At 32.6% G+C, this 21388-nt stretch overlaps 1 protein-coding gene across 1 annotated transcript in view; it reads right to left on the bottom strand.

Annotated features, from left to right (window-relative positions):
- Positions 1-21388, bottom strand: part of LOC308631963 (arf-GAP with SH3 domain, ANK repeat and PH domain-containing protein 1-like) — a 67155-nt gene that overhangs the window by 11509 nt on the left and 34258 nt on the right. Inside the window, exons 11-18 of the mRNA XM_081263512.1 lie at positions 14962-14995; positions 12326-12398; positions 7545-7641; positions 5351-5449; positions 4724-4755; positions 4555-4627; positions 2176-2249; positions 660-753 (exon numbers count right to left, since the gene is read on the bottom strand). Coding sequence (XP_081119638.1) covers positions 660-753; positions 2176-2249; positions 4555-4627; positions 4724-4755; positions 5351-5449; positions 7545-7641; positions 12326-12398; positions 14962-14995 — 576 coding nt within the window. The remainder of the gene's footprint in view (positions 1-659; positions 754-2175; positions 2250-4554; positions 4628-4723; positions 4756-5350; positions 5450-7544; positions 7642-12325; positions 12399-14961; positions 14996-21388) is intronic.

Below are 21388 nucleotides of genomic sequence, written 5' to 3' on the forward strand. Positions count from 1 at the left end.
CTGTTTCTGCCATCTGTGCTTCATCCCAGGTAGTGGCGAGAATGTCTATGATATAGGTATTTTTATTTTTTATTTGTTTTAATTACAATATTGTTTTATATAAATTTGTGACCAGACACATGGATTTATGAACATTTCACTTAAAAAGAAAAAAAAACTTCCTTTCTTCATGATCAGTTCTTCACACGTCAATTCCTTTCTAATGACAACTCAGAAATGAGTGGTGAGAAAAAATATTCACACCTTGAGTCATTTGCACAACTGGAAACTCCCATTTTCCTTCCACATTTTGAACAGGTGGTCTTTCTATTCTGGTACATGACTGAAATTTATCAGCCTTCATGGCTTCTTTTTCCTTCATTTACTCACTGCACTCACTCTCTCTGCCTTTCCCAATGTGTATTCACCCTTATCCTCTCTATTTTACATTTTCCAACTCCCCTATGATCTATGCATGTCTTGTATAGAAACTAAGAGGGACACTCCCTCTATAACCTGCTGCTGGACTTTGGTCTTAAGAGAGACAACTCATTATCTTTCTCACTTTTTCATTATTACCTGTTTACTAGGTTCATTTTTCCAAGTATTAGAATAAATCAGCACTCAAGTTAGAAATCAATATTCTGTCCAAAGAACCGTGTAGAGTATGTAGTTCTTACCATGGACATGTTCATCTGCTTTCTCTTTTGCTATATAATGTTTCTCTCCAGATGAGTGAGAAATGCACATCTGTGGACCACCCTCAGAAAATACCTGCAAAATAAAGGACCCCAATGAGCTACATGAAAACTTCACTATCACTCTTTTAGACATCACCCAAATTTTGGACTTGAAAGCAGCTAACTAAAATGTAGATAAGTACAGTCATATTTTCCACAGGGCAACCTAGAATTTGTGCTTCAGATGAAGCTGAACTCTTGTCTTCCAATGGCTCCTGATTTGGTAAAAGCAGGATGGAATCATAGAAAAGGTATTCCCTGAAAATTTAATAACATAAATGCATGTATTCTAAGAGTGTAAACAACTATATATCACAACCCCACAAGATGAGAATGCATTAAATACTTAATTAAACATTCTTGAGAAATATAATTCATATTATGTTGCAATACATGCTTTAAATATCAGACTTATGAGACTCAGTGTGATAAGAGATTTGGAATTATGTGATATTGAGCAGGAATAAGACTGTATTGGACTTGCCTCATTTTGGTCATCACAGTCTCACAGGATCTAAAGAGCTTATAGTAAGTGTTTCACTGTGAGATAATCCAGTTTAATAAAATGACAAAGTAGGGTGAAGAAATGTTCCTATGGTACTGTTAGAAAGCAACACACAGGATCTGGGTAGAGTAAACAACATGTTCCTCTGAGAGAGAACTAAAAAGTACACCAATGAAGAAAAATGACGGCACAAAAATGTACAGCACTTCCTGACTATTTTTCAGAGCTTGAGTCATATTGGCTCCTGTGTGCATTCTGGATAAAAAAAGAGCAGCTATGGAAAAAAGAAAACCTGGAGAGGCACCGTAGAGAGCCTCAGACCAAATGAAACCTAGAATTTTGGCTTTTAGAATAGTAAATAAATTCAAGGATTTCACCAGCCATCCATGGGCTGGATGTGTGAGCTATGCACATTTGAGTGTATGAGAAAAACTAGTCTGAAATTACTGTCTGATTAGGATCTGCATGTATGTGTGTCTTTTCACTCACTCTGCCTGTGACACCCACAGAGCACCTGAGATGGGTGTGATTTTCCATGTTTATATGTAACTAAAACTGAGCCACTGGGAAGGACCACCTTTTACCATAAATATACTCAATGACCATCACCACTATATATGTTCATTAATTAAAATGGTTATTAGCAAAACCACTAATTTTAACTTCTTCATCATTTTCAGGGGTTAAAAAAACAGAAACCCAAATAATATTCAGAAAAAAAATCTGCCCGAATCACAAGGATAATATTTATCTACATGTTATCCTGAATTTTAATGCTATTTTCAGATTCATAACCAGTTAAATTCTATTAGGTTCCAATATTAAATTATCATCTTTATATTTCAAACCACTGTTATGAAAGGTAATCAAATTTGCCCATATTGACTTTCTTAAAACAAGGAATACAGTAAGAAATCAGAAGTTTTAAAAAATATATCTGAGTGAACACACCTGTGGCTGCTTATTTTTGGTGTCATCAAGACCTTCCTCCTCTTCTTCAGATGATGAGAACCAAAGTGGTTCAGCTGAAAAATGTATGTAGATTTACGTAAACAACTTAGAACATTTAGAGAGAATGATAGTCTGCCAAAAATAAAAAGTAATAATAAGCTTGAATTTTAGGTGCTATTACCTCTTTAACTGTTTATTGGTGGGGTATACTTGTGTGTACTCAGTGATTTAACCCTAGAACATTGCAACATTGGCAAGAGCTCTGCCAGAGTTGTATATTTGTTTATTTTTGGAAACTGGGTCTCTCTAAAGTGTTTGTTTTGGCCTGAGACTGCCATGCTCTTGTCTCAGTCTCCCAATAGCTGTGTTTAGAGGTGATCCACTGTACCCAGCAGAGAATTTTTTTTCAGGGAATGTTTTTAGTGGTATAAAACTTCAACCGTCTACCTGAGGAGACACTATGTATCACCAGGTTTAAGAAACCAGAATATCTCAAAGGTATATCCACTCAAGATGAATGAAAATTTGCCAGAATTAAATTTTAAAAACACTATAGAAATGTGGGGATACACACAATTTGGTATTCTCTTCCCCGTAACAGTAACTTTTAAAAACAACTATTCATCAGTAGTCATTTCCACAGTGACTTAGACTCTACTGTTATCAATGAACATCTTGCATATGTAATATTTTTCTACATTACTCTAAAAAAATGTGTTCTTCTGTAAGACTTAGTCTGTTCAGTCCTGCATGATTATCAATCTCCTTGTCATAAACTGCTTTTTACCCCCTTGAGGTGTCTCAGCATTTCAGCCACTGTTCAACTGGATACCTACCAGTTGACTTGTAAATTACTCCTTCCCCTGTCTAGCCCTTCGGCTCCTGAACTTGAGAAGACCTCTTTTATATCACCTTAGCATCAACAGTTTATTTGAACCAAGAATTATTATGTTCCCTATGAGAACAGAGTAAAAAGGTGCAGGAATAATGGCTTTCCTAGAGCTAGGATTCAGCAGAGACTAAAGGAATGAGGTTACCAGTAAGAGGCAGAAAATGGGGGAAGCTTAAAAGGCTGTAGCTAGACACAGAGTGAAGCATTAAATGGGTCAGTATTTGTCTGAAAATATAGGGATTGGTGAGGAGCCATCAAGATGACAGTAAAATTAAGGGAAAGGATAAAGTGTTAGGCTGAACGCATGAAAGATTTCTGGGTAATTTTAAAAGCTGGCCTTTTATCTTCTAGAGAGGTTCATAGTCACATTTGCGTTGTAGCTAGATGGCTCCAAATGCTGAAGATAGGATGAGTGTGGAGAGCATATGCATGAGCAGAAATGAATAAGAAGGTGGCAGGAGTGCCAAATAGAGGGAAGCAGGCCAGAATGGAAAAAATGTTCCATGAAAAATAGAGGATATATCATTTTCTGGGACCAGTGTAGAATGAAGTTCCATTAAGTAATAAAGGACAATGCTGGGTCTCTGGAATAAGAGGCTCTGTACTGTTACACAAGGTTTCAAATGACATGTAGAATAAAACACACCAACTGTTTAAGTTCTTTGGGTTTACCATGTAATATTTGAATTTCTCATTTTTGTATGTTACGGGACTCATTTTAGTGCTTGGGGGTCAGTTTTCTGAATCTTGGATTTACCCAACCTTCCAATGAATAAGAGAAAAAGCTTTGCGGCAGAGCCACTGCTTAGCATGCCAAAGTATCCGTGTTCAGTCCCCACCATTGAAAAGTAAACTAAAAACAAAAGCAAACAAAAAAAGAAAGAAAAGCATGAAGAGGGAATATATAAAGTGGTTTGTGTAAGTATTTTTGAATTTACAACTCTGGGTCAATAAAAATCATAAAAGAGTAATTTCCTAAAAATACTCTATTAGTTTTATAGAAAATGAATAATATAAAGAATACACAATAATACTTTGTATGGTTTAATACAGAGATAATCACAACTGATGAAGGACATAGAATCCACAGCTGCATAAAGTACAACACGGGTTCAATGTAATTATTCAATAAAGTGGGTATTATATTAGAATTGAAATTAAATTTTGATTGGGTCTTGTTTCACACACTATACTTAATCTCTGGGTTCAGACACATATTTTTATGTTCATCTCCCAAGATTTGGAAATTATTGGCAGCTATGCAATAAGTTTTTATAAAATTTTGGAGGAAAATAGAGCCTCATAATTCACCTAACAGGTATAAGAATTCCGGGAAATTTAATTTTAAAAATGTCTGAGATAAAGATTTTTTTAGAAATCATTTTGTTGTGACTTTAAAGATATAATTTTAAACTTGTATGCCAATATAGACACTGGAATGTGTATGTATGTGTGTATGTATGTATATGTATATATATTTTTTTTACCTGATTTGCATACCCTTTCTTCTGTTGTCCCCACTGTATTCTTTTGAAGAAAATACCTCCTGTCTAAGATAGGCTGTATGGGTTTGGAAAGTAGATATTAAATACGTGTTGTACATTTTATACTATACACAGTTAATAATTCAAGATAAACATAGAAGTTTATAATTACCTGCACAACAGGATGTGTGAAATTCTGAAATACTGAAAAGCAAAAGGGATACACAATCCACAAAACATGAATATGACAAAATCACCCACACCTTCCTGCTGAATTGACATGGAGTCAAGTTCGAAGGGTTAGCTTTGATAAATAATATTTTAACATTTGGACTTCTGTGTTTGCTGGTTTTTGTTGAGTACAGCAGCATGATTCAAATATATTGAAGAAAAACATCCAATATTAGTTTAATTAAGCAAAGAGTTAAGTTTTCAAAAGTGAGATTACATTTCCAATTACCACAAATATAATAGGGAATGCACACATACCAAGTAAAGGTGCGGATTGATTGAGGGAATGGGAATATCTAATCAGAGGAGCAAAGGAGAAACTTTGGGGCATAAATATATAAAATAAACAAAATAATTTAACAGCAGGTATGTTTAATGTAGCCTCTCACAATCATTTCATTAACTTTATTACAGGTATGTATATCCTGTTCCTCCATTGGTCCTACAATGTAGTAAGTCCAAAGTGTGATAACCATCAAGTGGAAAGTATAATTCATTTGCATTGAGGAAAGTTCTGAGAAATGATCAGCTTTGGTATACATTTATTATAATAATCATTTTTCCATACCCATGGAGGACAGTGCTATATCTTCTTTTACTGTATCCTCTGGTCTGACCCACTCAAAGTTTCTTGATTCATTCATTTGAGAAGACATAGGAACTGTATCTAATAAATAATTTTTAATAAGCATAAAATATTAATATATGGTAATCCAAAGGGGAAAAGTGAACTGAAATGCAAAAGAATTATCAGACATGAAAAACCTTTTATATTTCAAATTCATTAGCATATATACAAAAAATAACAGCTTTGGTATTCAACAAATTAACCTAAAGAGTCTGCTGTTTACAAAATGAGCCTTGTTTGATATAACTTCTTAGACTTTCAAAGATTTTCATAAAATATCTGTCATATCAAAATACTAGCTATTTAGAGAAAAGGACTTGGCAGAGTAATTGAGTGCATTCCTAGCATGCCCAAAGCCATGGTTTCATTAAAGAAAAAAACTAATTGTCGTTTTAAATGCCCCATGTTTCTTAAATGCTATGTTTCTGATCTCAAATACTGATATAAATACATCCCTATACTTGGTAGTTATGGAGCAAAGGAATTAAAGTGGCTGGTTGCCCCAATTCTAACAGTTTCCCCTGCTTAAAACCATCTCTGGACCAGTAACTCTCACTTTTGTTTGAAGGCAAATATAGTGAAACCAGCTGAAATGCATTACCTCAGTCTCCTTAATTATTACCTTCAAAATTACCTAGCTAATTTTATTCCCTCCTCACTAACCCCTCCCTTTGATTTTCAAAAGCTATCTCTAGACCTGTAGTCTTGATTCTTTTTTTTTGTTGTTGTTGTTGTTTAGATTATTCCCACTACTTTTTCTTCCCAATGCAGTAACTGTATCTTAAAAATACAATTTTTAGGAGCTGGGTTTTGGCTCAGTCTTAGGGCGCTTGTCTAACACATGTGAAGTACTGGGTTGAATCCTCAGCACTATATAAAATAAATAATATAAAGGTATTGTGTCAATTTACAACTCAAAAAATCTTTAAAAAAATACAATTTGGGGGCTTGGGTTATGGCTCAGCGGTAGAGTGCTTGCCTTGCATGTGCAAGGCTCTGGGTTCCATCCTCAGCACCACATAAAAATAAATAAATAAATAAATAAATAAATAAATAAATAAATAAATAAATAAAGTTATTGTGTACAACTACAAAAAATATTTTAAAAAATACAATTTCTATGTTTCATCCATTTGTTCTTCCCCTTTGCCAACAGACATAATCAAAAACAAAGCAAGATTTATGCTCTAATTTAATATAGTTATGCCATGAACTAAGACACAATGGCTCTTAATTTAGATTTTCTAAAGGGCAATTCATTCAACTGCTCTTGCAAATCAGAATGTAGTCTGTGGATCAAGGAGCATTGGAAGCATCTTTGAATGTATTCAGGATGTAGAACCAAAGACCTGCTGAGTCAGAACATACATTTTGTACATGGTCCCCAACATATGATTCAATAAAATTTGAGAGTTCTTATGCATGCTTAATCTTCTACCAATTCCTCTAACTTAACAGGCCTATTTGATGTTTCTTTTTGCTTTGTTATTTTGTTATTGGTACTGGGGATTGAACCCATGGGTGTCTAACTACTGAGCAACATCCACATCCCTTTTTATATTTTATTTAGAGAAAGGGTTTTGCTGAATATCTGAGGGCCTCATTCAGTTACTGAGCTGGCTTTAAAATAAAAATTATTTCTCCGTCTTCAGCCTCCAGAGCCACTGGGAATATAGGCATGCACCATGTGCCTGGCCATTTATTTCACCTATTTAAAATTCTCCCTATTTTGTACTCTAATTTGTAGATGTATCAGAAGTCATAATCTTTCCAAGGAATGTTTTATCAGGCCATCATCAATGTGCATCTGCTTATTTTTTCTTTTTCTTTCTTTCTTTCTTTTTTTTTTTTTTTTTGGTTGTTGTTGTCTATAGTCTTTTCTCATTCTTCATTTCCGAATTCTTCTCTCCCCTTTCTTATGTCCCAACTTTCCTCTAATTTCAGCAGGTCTGGCACTAATAACTCAGCTCCTCTAGGACCACTCCAACTTACCCTGTGGTTGCAACTTGATAAGACACACTATTTCAACTCCCATACTATTTATTATTTTCATTTCTTCCACTATTAAATCATACTAGTGCTCATGTTTTAAACATGCATTATATCCAATGATTTTATAATGAGTGGTTCTTACCTTCTGTATGTCCATTTATACCATCTTTTTCTCTTTGATGTGCATCACCAAATGAATGACCAACACTATTCTGAGGAAGAATCTGAGCGAGAGTTGTCTGGTAAAATTAAACAACTAATGAATTATATGAAGATTGCCTAATCAGTATTCTAAGGAGACACTTAATTTTCCAGATTTGAAATAAATTAGATTTAAAAACTAGAGAAGTATACATTAAAAATTGAAATATTTTATATCACAGTGTTATATATACTCTGCAAATCAGCCAAATATTATATTCATTTGTCTACTAACTCTATAAAACCAGGATAGAAGGACAATAGAGAACTATCAACACGAGGGCTAGGTTTGTGGATCATATATATATGAGATAATGGTGTTCATTATAACTTATACAGAAATGCATATATTTAGACAAATCTTACTGCCCAGTACATTTTCTAACCCTTCCAATATCTCTCCACTAATCTACCAAAAGCAGTTGTATGAGGACAGTTTATACTAAGGGCTACCTCCATTTGAAAATCTAAGATATTTCAATTTAAAAACCTCATAATGCATCCCAGGGTCTAAGAAAAACCTCAGTAAATGAATTCTAAAACCAATACAAGAAAAGAATTAATTAAAGTCAGAGCCAAAATTATAAAATAGATAATTTTTTTAAAAAACATAGTAATAACGAAACAAATAGTTTGTTTTTAAAATGGTAAATAAAATTGATAAACCCTTGGCCAAGGGAACTAAAAGAAAAAAGAAGATACAGATGAATAAAGCTAGAAACAAAAAGTGAAATATTAAAACAGATACCACTGAAATCCAGAAGATCTCTAGAGACTATTAGAAAACTTATATTTCAATGAATGGGAAAAATTTAGACTATTTTAAAGAATAAAATCAAAAGATAAATAGATCTAAGTGATATTTATGAAATATGTCATTAAATGTTGAATCAAATAGATAGAGAAAACCATAGCTCAATAACAAGCAATTAGGTTGAAGCAATAATAAAAAGCCTTATCGACCAGAGGTTCAGAGGTGAATACATGGCTAAATTTTATCAAATATTTAAAGAAGAACTGATATTAATCCCCCATTACATTTAAGAGCAAAGGAAAGATGCTTCCAAAGCAATTCTGAAAAGTATTACCCTGACTGGAAAAGTGAAGATTGGACAGAACAAGAAAAAAATAGATATCAATATCCTTGAGGAACATAGTATAAAAATTCTCATAAAATCTTTGCAAACCACATTCAACAACACATTACAAAATAACATACATATCAGGCATAGTGGTGTAGGTCTATACTCTCAGAAAAGCATCAGGTTGTTTGAGGAACACTGTAATTTCAAAGCCAGCCTGGGAAATTTAGTGAGACCTGTTATCAAAGTGAACAATAAAAGATGCTGGGGATGTGGTTCCTTTGTGCCATGCTCCTGGTTTGAGACTCTAGTCACATACAAAAAAAAAAAAAAATCCATAAAAGCTGATTTTGATCCAGGATGATTCAATACATGCAAATCAATAAAACTAATACATCACATATAGAATCAAGAGCAAAATTACATGATCTTTTAAGAAGCGGCAGGAAAAGCCTTTGACAAATTCAATGGCCCTCATGACAAAGCCCTGAGAGATTAGAAATAGGAGAATTTTATTACAATAAAGACGAAGTATACCAAATACAAAGCCAATAGTAAAATGAAGAACATTTTCTCTAAAATCAGGAAATACACAGGATGTTCATTGCTGCCAATCTCACTAATCACAGTACTTAAAATTTTAGAAAAAGAGAAAGAAATAAAAAGGATTCAAATAGGAAAGTTAAAATGTTAAATTATTTCTATATGCAAATGATTTAGTCCTATTCTTAGAAGAACATAAATAATATATTATGAAAATTCTACTTTGATGAATGAATTCATCAGAGTAACAGGATACAAAATAAACATATAAAAATAAGCTGTTTGTCTACATACCATAGCAAACCTAGAGAGAATAAAGCAAGAGTAATAGCTCATTCAAATAACTTTAAAAATAGCTAGGAATAACCCTAAACAAGAAAGTGAATGACCTCTTCAAGAAAAATTACACATTGAAGAAAAAAAAATAAGAAAACAATAGGAAGAAAAAAGATCTGCTATGTTCATAGAGAAGCAGAATTAATATTGTGAAAATGGGCATAGTACCATTAATGAATTATAGATTCCATGTATTCCCATTCAAATTCAAATGATATTGTTTGCAGAAATGGGAGGAAAATAACTACTTCTAAATTTGTATGGAAGAAAAACAAACAAACAAACAAAAATACTTAGACAAAGTGATACTGATCATAAGAGAAACAATGGATAAACCACAATGCCCAATTTCAAAATATAAAACAGAGCTATAGTAATAAAAACCATGGTCCTGGTGTAAAGAAAGACCCATAGACCAATGGATAGAAAAGAAGTCAGAGAGCAAACCCAGGGGTACAGTCATGTGATACTAGGCAAAGACACCAAAAACATATTTTGGAGAAAAGACAAACAACATTTTAGAAATAGTGTTGGAAAAACTAGATATCCGTATGTAAAAGAAGAAACCTAGATGCCTATTTTCTAACACTGTACAAGAGTTTATTCAGAAAGGACTAAAGACATATGTACCAGACTAGAAGGTTTACAAATACTAGAAGAAAATATATGGAAAACACTTCAGTATGTAGGCAATAATTTCCTGAATAGAGCTCCCTACAGCTCAGAAAATAAGAGCAACAATGGATAAGAGAGGGTGCATCAAACTGAAAAATTCCTGCATAGTAAGTGAAACACAAAACAGTAAGAAGTGGTAGCCTCCAGAAATGGAGAAAAGCTTTGCCAGCTATTCTTCTGACAGAGGATTAATATCCTAAAAATATTAATGCAAATATCTTAACACCAGAAAAACAAAAACGTTTTCAATAAATGAGCAAATGCACAGCTAGTTCTCAAAATAAGAGATACAAATGGCCAACACTTCAGGGAAAAAAAAAACCATAACATCTTTATCAATCGGGAATATGCAAATCAAAACAACATCAAGCTCCCATTTTCCACCATTCAAAAAAGCAATCATCAAGAAGGCAAATAATACTGGAAGATGAGGAGAAAAACCTCTTACATGTGAATGGCAGGAACATAAATTACTATATCACTATGGAAATTCATATGAAGGCTACTCAAAAACTGAACATAGAACTACTTTATTATTCAAATATACTACTCAGTACTTACCAGAAAATATTAAAGTCAGCTTATTTTAGAGATAAACATATGCCCATCTTGCCATGACATTATTGATATTAGGCAAGTTATAGAATCAGGCTAGATGCTAGTTAATAAAAGAATGGATAAAGAAAATGTGGTATATATAAACAAGAAAGATTTCTATGCATAGAGAACAACAAAACTAAGTTAATTTTAGGAAAATGAATAAAACAGGGAAGCATAATGTTAAATAATATAAGCCAGACTCAGGAAACAAGTATCATATATTTCTCTCACATGGAAAACTAGAGGTGGAAATGTTCAACATAAAAATAGATGAATAATAAATTTTATCCATTAGCTTTTCATACCTGAAATAAAATTAAAGTAATTTCAAAAACAAAAGATATCATTTACATTTAACCTTATTTTAGCTTCTTCAGGATATTTGCAAATATATTTCCTAACCTGGAATAGTTCATAAAAATAGTAGTGTTTTACAATAAACATTAAAGTAAGTAAATACAGAAACATCTAAAATTTGAAATTTCAAAATTTGACATAGAATCTATATATTTTAAGAAACTATAATGGAAAAACAACAATTCTGAAACTAAAGTATTACCATACAATTATTGAGTGTTTCTGCTTCCAGAACTGGTTATTACTTTGCACACACCATTTATTCTTTGATTAGATGAAGAGTAAATTTTTAAAAAATTTCATTACCTCAAATTTCTTTAGAATTTTTATTGGTTCTTTTCAGTTATACGTCAAAATAGAAGTTATATACTAGAATATAATTATAAAAGCATAGAATATAATTTGTTCTAATTCAGGACCTAGTACTTCCTTCTGTTCTTCTAATCTTTCTGCTATTTACTTATAGTTTTTTTTAAAATTACTGTCACTTTTAGTGGAAAGACTCAAAGTATGGATATGCAAGCCATTTTAATACAAGTATTAAGATACAAATTCTAGATTTCTGCGTTGCCATAATTCCCAATATTACTTTAGTATAAATATGGAGCCACGGAAAGAAATAGAGAATATAGGTCTCCGCAAATGCTATGATACCAAAATATCAAGGGTCCAAGTAAAAAAAGAAAAGTTATGTGCAATGTATATTATATATTCCAAACTAAAGGCACCAGGGAAATTCCACAATTTTATAAAAATTAATTTAGGCATGAGTATTGTAAGTCATGTAAGAATGATTTAAAAACCACAGTAATGAAAACTGATACAAAAAATCCTTGAATAAATATTATATTTCCTCTACAGTTAGAAAGCTGTTTCTAATGCAATTTTTCTTTCACTATGTATTTCACAGCCCATTGTTACTTCCAGCCCCCACGATCCCCAAGCACTTGAGAGAACAGTGATACAAAAAGCATTTTTTTAAAAAAATCAACATAATTCTTTAAAATGGATTCTTAGCAAATATTCATACAAAATATAAGAAAAAATATAGCTAAATTTTCAGCATTAACATCTTAAAACACAAAATTCAGAGCAAGAACATGAGGTTTTTTACAAAAGATCACTTTACCTTAATAGGAGCTTCATAGCTGTCCCGAACCATTGCACACAAGGAATCATCTGAGTGTGATTTTTTGATAGATCTTTAAAGCAAAAATGTATAACAAAAAATGGTGAATAGTTTTCTTTTTAAAATAAACTCTGTTTAATTAAAGGTATAACTTATTAAATGGGGTTTCTTGATTGATTAATTAAAATATGACCTCCAATTAAAAAAATAGCTTGTGTTCACCTCTTTCTGACTCTACTGCTGTGAATCTATAAAATATTCAATATAGATATTAAGGCACTCTTAGTTCCAATTCAGAGCAATAGCCAATACATGAGCAGAAACAGACAATAATTTGTTCTTGCAAATTGCCTGTCTTAAAGGCTGAATTTAAAACCCAATTAATGGCTGACATTTTTTTTCACCTGAACTGAAACAAACCTCTGGAAACACAAGACAAGATAACAAGAGGCACAGTTCTCTCTCGTGAATATCCAGGAGTCAAACACTAAGCAATGTTGTTCTTCAGCATGAAAATCACCAATAATAATACACTATTTATTCCCTCTACCCACAAATAATGCACAGAATTCTCTGGAACTTTAAAAATTATTGAAAGTTAAAAAGTGAATATATATGTTATTTAGAATACCTTTGTCAGAAACATTGAAATAAATTATAAAATTGATTTTTCCTGTATAGGTCTCACTTTATTTAGGTCCTCATAAACTAGCAAGCCCTTTAAAACCTTTACAAGCACTCAGACACCCAGGGGAAAAGACTGCCAGAAAAGCAGAGTCTTGGTATTTGTACCTCTGTTTCCCTAGCTATTATGTAAATACCCTCCTTCCTCTGGGAATCCATTTCCCAGTCACTCATCTGCAAAACTCAGTGGCAGTCTCTAAACTTGAAATCTACATCCTTGAATATTCAGATTCCTGACACAAGGTTAAACTAAATGGAGTCTCAATCATTGGCCTGTCTCAATACCTTTCCAACTACTCAACTGAAGCTTTGTAATAACTTTCCCTGCCAATCACTCCTTTGCCCAGCACTACATGTACATTTTAAGGACATCAGCAATTTGGAAAGAAAGTGAAGGTGAATGAAAACCTGTTTTGTGCCACAGATTCATGTATTCTAACAATTTCCACAGTCTGTTTCACTAGTCTCTAATCCATTCTTGCATCGCAGAGATGAAAGCAGGCAAAATACAAGCTATTAAGACTTCCTCTAAATTTTGTATTAATATGCATTTATAGAGAGCTTTTAATATTCTGTGTCCTTCATTCCTGTTTTGTGCTCATCAAACTAATCATAAACCCTAAGATTTTGGTCTCTTTTTTAAAATGCTTATTCCTACCCAACACAGTGTTGTTACTCTGGGTGAATACTTTTATAGCCCTTTCCTTCACTAGTTAAATTTTGATCCTCTACCACTGTGTTCACTTAAAAATTCTAGTCTTGTCCTCTCTAGTTGGGTTCCTATAGCCAATCTTCAATCTATTATTTAAAAAATCACCTTAAAAATGATAACCAGAAAATGTACTGAGCTCAGAATTAAGAAACTGGAGTTTAAATCTCATTGTTGTCATTGTTTGTACCCAGAAAACTCCCTTTAATATATTTAAGTTTCAGGTACATCCTCAAAACTATCATTTGGCTGGCATGTAGAACACATGCTGAAAGACTAGAAGGTTTCTAAAATTCCTTAAAATTCTGAAATTTCTAAACTTTTGATCTGTCAAAAGAAAAAAAATATTCAATTGACAAAATAAAACAGAAACTCAAAGAGAGCAAAACAGAAAATACAAATAGAAATTAAATAAAAGGTTATAGTCATAAAAAAGGAAAAAAATATAAAAGTAAAAGTCTTCATAAAATTGTTAGGGGTAGTAATCGAAGAGAAACTACCTGGAAAATCAGGAAGTAGAGAAATTAGAATGTCCTCTAAGGATTAATATAAGTAATACAACATTGTCTAAATGATGTTATTCATAACTTTCAGTAAAATAATTTCTCTACAGCACTTGCCTGATTTTCTTGTTTATTAGAAACCATGAGGCCATAGCTCTGTGAGATTTTCCATAAAAGCTTTTCATATATTAAGAAAAAATCCTGATTACTAGTGGAACTGTCAATATGAGGACAAAATCTTGGACTACAACCTGGCTTATCAGGTAAAATATAAATCAGAATTAACACACAACTGCCTTTGACTTTCTAAATTGATGATACACAATATGAAAGCTAAAATGTGAATATATATGTTATTTAGAATACATTTGTCAGACACATTGAAATAAATTGTAAAATTGATTTTTCCTGTATAGGTCCCACTTGGTATCAACCTGTACAGTGCAACAACACAATGGAGTTGTCAGCCAGGTAAGACTACAGTCTAAACACAGGCCTGAAACTTATTAATTGCACAAATATGGGACAAATAGTCAACCTTAATGAATGACAGCTCTTTATTAGTAATTAACAGATTATAATAGCACAGATACTTTCAAAGTGCTTATAAGATAACTTTAGGAAACAAGTGTTAACTGAATGTGGTGTCTGTCCCACACTAGAATACTCAACAAATCCTTCTACCTTCACTCTCCACTTAGTTAATAGACATTTTTTATTTAAAATCTATAAATTCATACCTTCTTAATGAGTCATCTTTAAGACTTTCTTTCACTATTAAATAAAACAGTAAAATATATAATTAATCAAAAACAGAAATATAAAATATAAAATTTTATGACTCTGATGTTTTGTTATAAAATGTTCCTCCAGACCCATACTTGGAGAAATTTTTAGAATTAATATTAATTGTATTTATGACAGGTAAGTAATGAATGCATTAACAACTCCTATGTTTTCCACTTTGTACTTATCAAATGCAAGGAAGAAACAACAGAAATTATAAAAGTTTGATACTTAAAAGTAAATCATTGGTCCCATAATCATAATCCTTATTAAAAGTTGCAAAAATGAAAGAAAACCTTATCATTGTCAAATAAAGTAGCATAAATATATAAGTGTCAAACAAGGGGAGACATGATGGTGAATTAGCAGGAAGTGGATTTTCTCACAGCTCCACCATATGGGACTCAGAGAGTGAGAAAACTGCTTCTCTGTGAGGTGGGAGATAAAAGCATGCCACTGATACTCAATATTGGACAGAGACCTTGAAAACTGGGGAATTTGGGGTATATCAGACAAAGATGAGAAACAGAGCTGGAGCTTAGGATCTGATGTGGTAGGGGGAAATCAGTACATTAGGACAAAAAAAGACTGAAAAGTGATGCAGACAAGGGGCTAGTATTGTGGCTCAGTGGTAGAGTGTTTGCCTAGCATGCATGAGGCACTGGTTTCAATCCATGTAAAATAAAATAAAGATACTGTGTCTACCTAAAACTAATTATATATATGAAAAGTGCAGCAGACAGTCTTGGAATGCAGAATGTGGGACCACAGGGTCAAGCTATTCTACTCATTAAACTGTGGCATGAAAGTCACCACCAGTCTGCCTGGAATGTACACAGAGTTGAAGCTGGAGACATATTTAAACATCTGCACTGCAATGGCACAAATTCAGACTGGGAATTTAGATCCATGTGTTGGGGCTCAGTCCGATATATAAATCTGGCAGACACCATCCACAAGACATAAACTGAGCCTAGCAAATCAGGAGAATTTCTATCATGGACAGTATTTCTCCTGGGGGTAACACTAGTCAGATAGGCCAAAGAGAGCCTGTCCTCCTCTCCTCCCTCGACACAGCTGTGCCCAAGACCAGTGGCAGTTGCTTCAAAATCCTAATGAGCAGGAGTGATGGACCTTGGTGCTTGAGGGCAGACCTAAGGAGGTAAGAAAGAACAGTACCCTGAAAAAACAGAACTGGTAAAGGACTGGCATCCCTGTCCCATGAATGTAGCCCTAGGGAGAAAAGTAGAGTAGAGTCCTAGGTGTGCACTAATTTACTTATGCCCAGTAACTCCCCATGAAGTGAAACACCTGGGGCACAGACAGGACCTCACTGCCTCCACTGAGAACATATTGTAGAACCTAGCAAGACCTATACCCTGGGGGTGGAGCCAACAGCACCTTTCACAGCTCCCCATACCATCCCATGGAGAATGGAAACTGAGAGATGGAAAGACACTTTGGAAGAGACAGCAAGCACATACTCTCAGTAACAATCCTGTTTTTTTTTTCTTTTCAGTTTTTGTATGTGTACTGATGGATACATGAAGGACATTCATATACTTGTACATGTTTGTTTATGCTTTCTCATTTGTACTATTCTGAAACATAGTTATTTTTCCTTACTCTGTTGTTAAGGGTTAAAGTTTTCAATTAGCCTATTTTGGATTGAGTTTGTGTTCTGTTTTAAACCTTTTATTTCTTTTGTTTCTATTTCTTTTCTCTTACAAACAGTCAAATTCCATTATTCTCACTTTACTCTTTATTTCTTTTACTTGTTTTTCCTTCTTCCTCATAAACAATACATCGTATATCACTTTGCTTCTGCCCTACTCACATCTTGAAACTGCTAATCCTTTTCTATCACCATTGCTTTGTTCTTCATAATGAACCCTATTTTTAATTTCTCCCAGAGCTCTTGGTTTATAAAACTCCACATACCACCACTAATGCTAAAGCAACAATTAATAAAATTGAAGCTATAGAAAATACCTATTCTTTTATTTTATGAAAGTTATAACTCATGATTACTTACCGTTGTTACTGATATAACTTGATACATTTCTGTTTATTGTGCCAACTAACTTTGTGTGAAAATAAAAATTAAGTATGCAATTTAGTTCTATATTTTTTATGCACAGTTGGTTGCAATTACTTGGCTCCCCCCCAATCTGTGAGCCACAAGATATCTACAGGATCACTAGAAATGCACTGAATAGAAGTTCTGTTGTTAGAGATCCATTTTGATACATGAATAGACACACAAACAATATGAACAAGCAAGGGAACAAAGCATGCCAAACAAACCAGAATGACTCAAAAGCAGATTCCACAAAAACCACAGTGAAGAAAATATCAGAGAAGGAATTTTGAAAGTTTATATTTCAACTGATCTATGAGATAAAAGATAATGTAAAAAGTAAAATCACAGAGAAGACACAAGAAGTAAAATATCAATAAGGAAATAGAAGTTCTAAAGAAAAATCAGTCAGAAATTTTCAAAATTCAGAAATCAATAAACCAAATTAAAAATGCAATGCAAAGCATCACCAATACACTAGATGACTTGAAGGACAAATATTCAGGTAATAAAGAAGTAGTGCATAATCTTGAAAATAAAGTTCATCATGGAGAAAAGATGTTACCAGACCATGAACAGAATTTTTTTAAAAAATATATGGGATAATAAGAAAAGGCCAAATTTAAGATTCACTGTGATAGATGAAGGTATTGAATTTCAAAACAAAAAATGAACAATCTTTTCAATGAAATAACTGAAAATTTCCAAAATCTTAAGAATGAAATGAAAAATTAAACACAGGAGGTATATACAATTTTAAATATATAGAATTACAACACACCTAGCCACAATAGTATGAAAATGCTTAACATACAGAATAAGTATAGAATTTTACTTATAATAGAATTTTAAAACCTGATAGTGAAAAATGATTGGTCATATTCAGAGGCAAACCGATCCAGATCTCAGCTGATTTTTCAAAGACCCTAAAAGCTAGGAGGTCTTGAAATAATATATACTAAGCTCTGAAAGAAAACGGATTCTGCATAGAATACTAAATTATATCAGATTTTAATATGAGATAATAACATCCATAATAAACAAAAGTTAAAAAAATCACAACTAGAAAGCTGGCATTATAAAACACACTCAATAAATATTTTATTAAGAAAAAATAAAATATGCAAATAAAAACATACAGAAACTAAAACTAAAAGAATAGTTAATCAAAGTAGAATCTATTTCAACTTGATAACTAGAAATGAACCAAAATAACAGGAAACATAAATCATCTCTCAATAATAACACTGAATGTTAATGGACTCAACACATCAACACACATACACTGGCAGATTGATTTGGAAAAAAAAGAACCCAACAATAGCCTGTCTCCGAGAGACTCACCTCTTAGACAAATATATACACAGACTAACTGTGAAAGGATGGGAAAAACATATCATTCACATGGATCTTATAAACAAAGTGTATCTATTTTCATGTCTGATATAATGGACTTTGAGCAAAAGTTCATCAGAACACATAAAAAATTCCATTTTCATACTGCTTAGTAGAGTAATACAACAGAAAGAAATAATAGTGGTAAATATATATGCTCCAAACTATGAAGCATCTGAGTAATCAAAGAGCTCCTTCTCAATATAGAGAATCAAACAGATCACAACACAGTAATATTGGGAACTTTAAGATGTGTCTCTCATCACTAGAAAGATCATACCAACAAAAATTAAATATAAAATTAAAATTACAATAAATAATTTAGACTTAACAGAAATGCACAGAATATTTTACTCGTCAATGACTGAATACATTTTCTTCTTAGCTGCACAGGGAACATTTTCCAAAATAGACCATATTTTAGTACATAAAGCAACATTTCACAAATACCAAAAATAGAGCTAATACCTTGAACTCTCTCAGACCATAATGGAATAAAACTAGAAATCAACAAGATGAAAATTTTTTAAAAAACTAACACTAGGAGACTAAATTCACTATTGAATAATGAACAGATAGATGAACAAATCAGAGTTTAAATAAAAAAATTAAATGTAAATGAGAATAGTGATACAATATATAAAAACCTTTGGGACACTATGAAGGTAGTTCTAAGAGAAATGTTTATAGCATTGAGCCCACACATTAAAAGAATAGAAAATTACTCAGTAAAATAATCTAACATTATATCTTAAGGACCTAGAGAAAAACACTAAAATCAGCAAAATAAAGGAAAAAATAAAAATCAAAGATGAAATTGACAAAATCAAGATGTAAAAACTGAAAAAGAAATGAATCAAAAATTTTTTAAATGAACAAAATATATAAATATTAACCAAGCTATCAGAGAAAAATGAAAAGTACCAAAACTTATGGTGAAAATGGAAATATCAGCACAGATACTACTGAAACAGAGCATAAATAGAAGCTATTTTTTTCAAAATCTATACTCCAATAATCTAGAAAATCTAAGACATCAGTAAATTCCAGGAGACATGAGCTACCCAAATTTAACCAGAAGTATATAGAAAATTTAAAGAGATCAATTTCAAATAATGAGAATAAAAAGGTCATCAAGACTCTACCAACAAAGAAAAGCCTAGGACCAGATGGATGCTCAGCCAATTTCTACCAAACCTTTAAAGAAGAACCAATACCAATCCTCCTCAAATTATTTCATGAAATTGAAAAAGAGGGAATTCTTCAAATTCATTAAATGAAGCCTATCTCACACTGATACTAAGTCCAGACAAAGATACATCAAGAAAAGAAAAATTCAGACTAATATCCTTGATGAACATAGATGCAAAAATCCTCAATAAAATACTGCTAAATCTCATACAAAAATAGATTTTAAAAACTTAGTGCACATGACCAAGTGGGTTTCATCCCAGGAATACAACACTGATTCAACAAATGGAAATCAATAAATGTAATTCATCACACAAATAGATACAGAGATGAGAACACTTGATTATCAAAATAGATGCAGCATCTATTTTTTACATAAAACCCCATCTATTCATGCTTTAAACACTAGAAAAAATAGGAATGAAGGAATCATACCTCAACATTGTAAAAGCTATACATGACACACCCAAAGACAACATAATTATGAAGGGAGAACAACTACAGAATTTCTTCTAAAAACTGCAATGAGACAGGGATGCCCACTTTCACTACTTCTATTAGTACACAATGCAACTCTTAGCAAATACAAAATGTAGAGATAATACTCTGCAATCTATCAGATCATAAGTGAATAAAACACCAGAAGACCAAATTCACGACTGAATGATAAATAGAGAGCTGAACAAATCCCATCCTTTAATCTCTTGCCAGAGCAGTTTGGCAAAGGAATGTAATTAAAGGGATATGAATAGGAAAGGAAGGGCTAAAATGAGCACTGTTTGAAGAAAATGTGATTCTATATTAAGAAGATTCCCTCAAAAAAAAAAAATACTCACTAGAAAGCTTCTAGAACACAAATGAATTCATCAAATTTCAGGATTCAAAAGTAACATTCATAAATCAACTTTGTTTCTATACTCCAATAAAAGATGAGCTAAATGAGAAATTAGGAAAATTATCCTATTCAAAATAGCATAAAAAAACACTTGGGAAACAATCTAACAAAAAAGGTAAAAGACCTCTACAATGAAAATTACAGAACACTCAAGAAATAAATTGAGGAAGGTCCTAGGAATGGAAAGACTTCCCATGTTCTTGGATAGGCAGAATTAATATTGTCAAAATTACCATACTACCAAAAGTGCTATAAAATTTCAATGCAACTCCCTTCCAGAGCCCAGAGAAATGCTCTCCCTTCCAGAGCCCAAAGAAACAGAAAAAGCAATAAAGAAATTTACTTAGATAAGCAAGAGACCCAGAATACCCAAAACAATACCTAGCAAGAAAAATGAAGCAGGAGGTATCACAATATCAGACTTCAAATTACACTACAGAGCTATAAAGACAAAACCAGTATGGTATTGGCAACAAAACAGGTAAGACCACCAATGAAACAGAAGACAGAGACAAACTCACATAAATACAATTACCTCATACTAGACAAAGGCACAAATATCATATACTGGTGCAAAGATAGCCTCTTCTACAAAAGGTGCTGAGAAAATTTGAAATCCATATGTAGTAGAATTAAATTGAACCCTAATCCTCCCACCATGCACAAAAACTCAACTCAAAGTGGATCAATTACTTAGGTATTAGACCAGAATCCCTGCACTGGATAGAAGAATACGTAGGCCCCAAACCCCAACATATCAGCTCAGGAACTGACTTATTAATAAAATCTCTAAAGCAAAAGAAGTTGTTGGTGGGCCTGA

Source organism: Spermophilus citellus, assembly GCF_964194105.1.
Source record: "Spermophilus citellus genome assembly, chromosome: 12".
Taxonomy (NCBI): domain Eukaryota; kingdom Metazoa; phylum Chordata; class Mammalia; order Rodentia; family Sciuridae; genus Spermophilus; species Spermophilus citellus.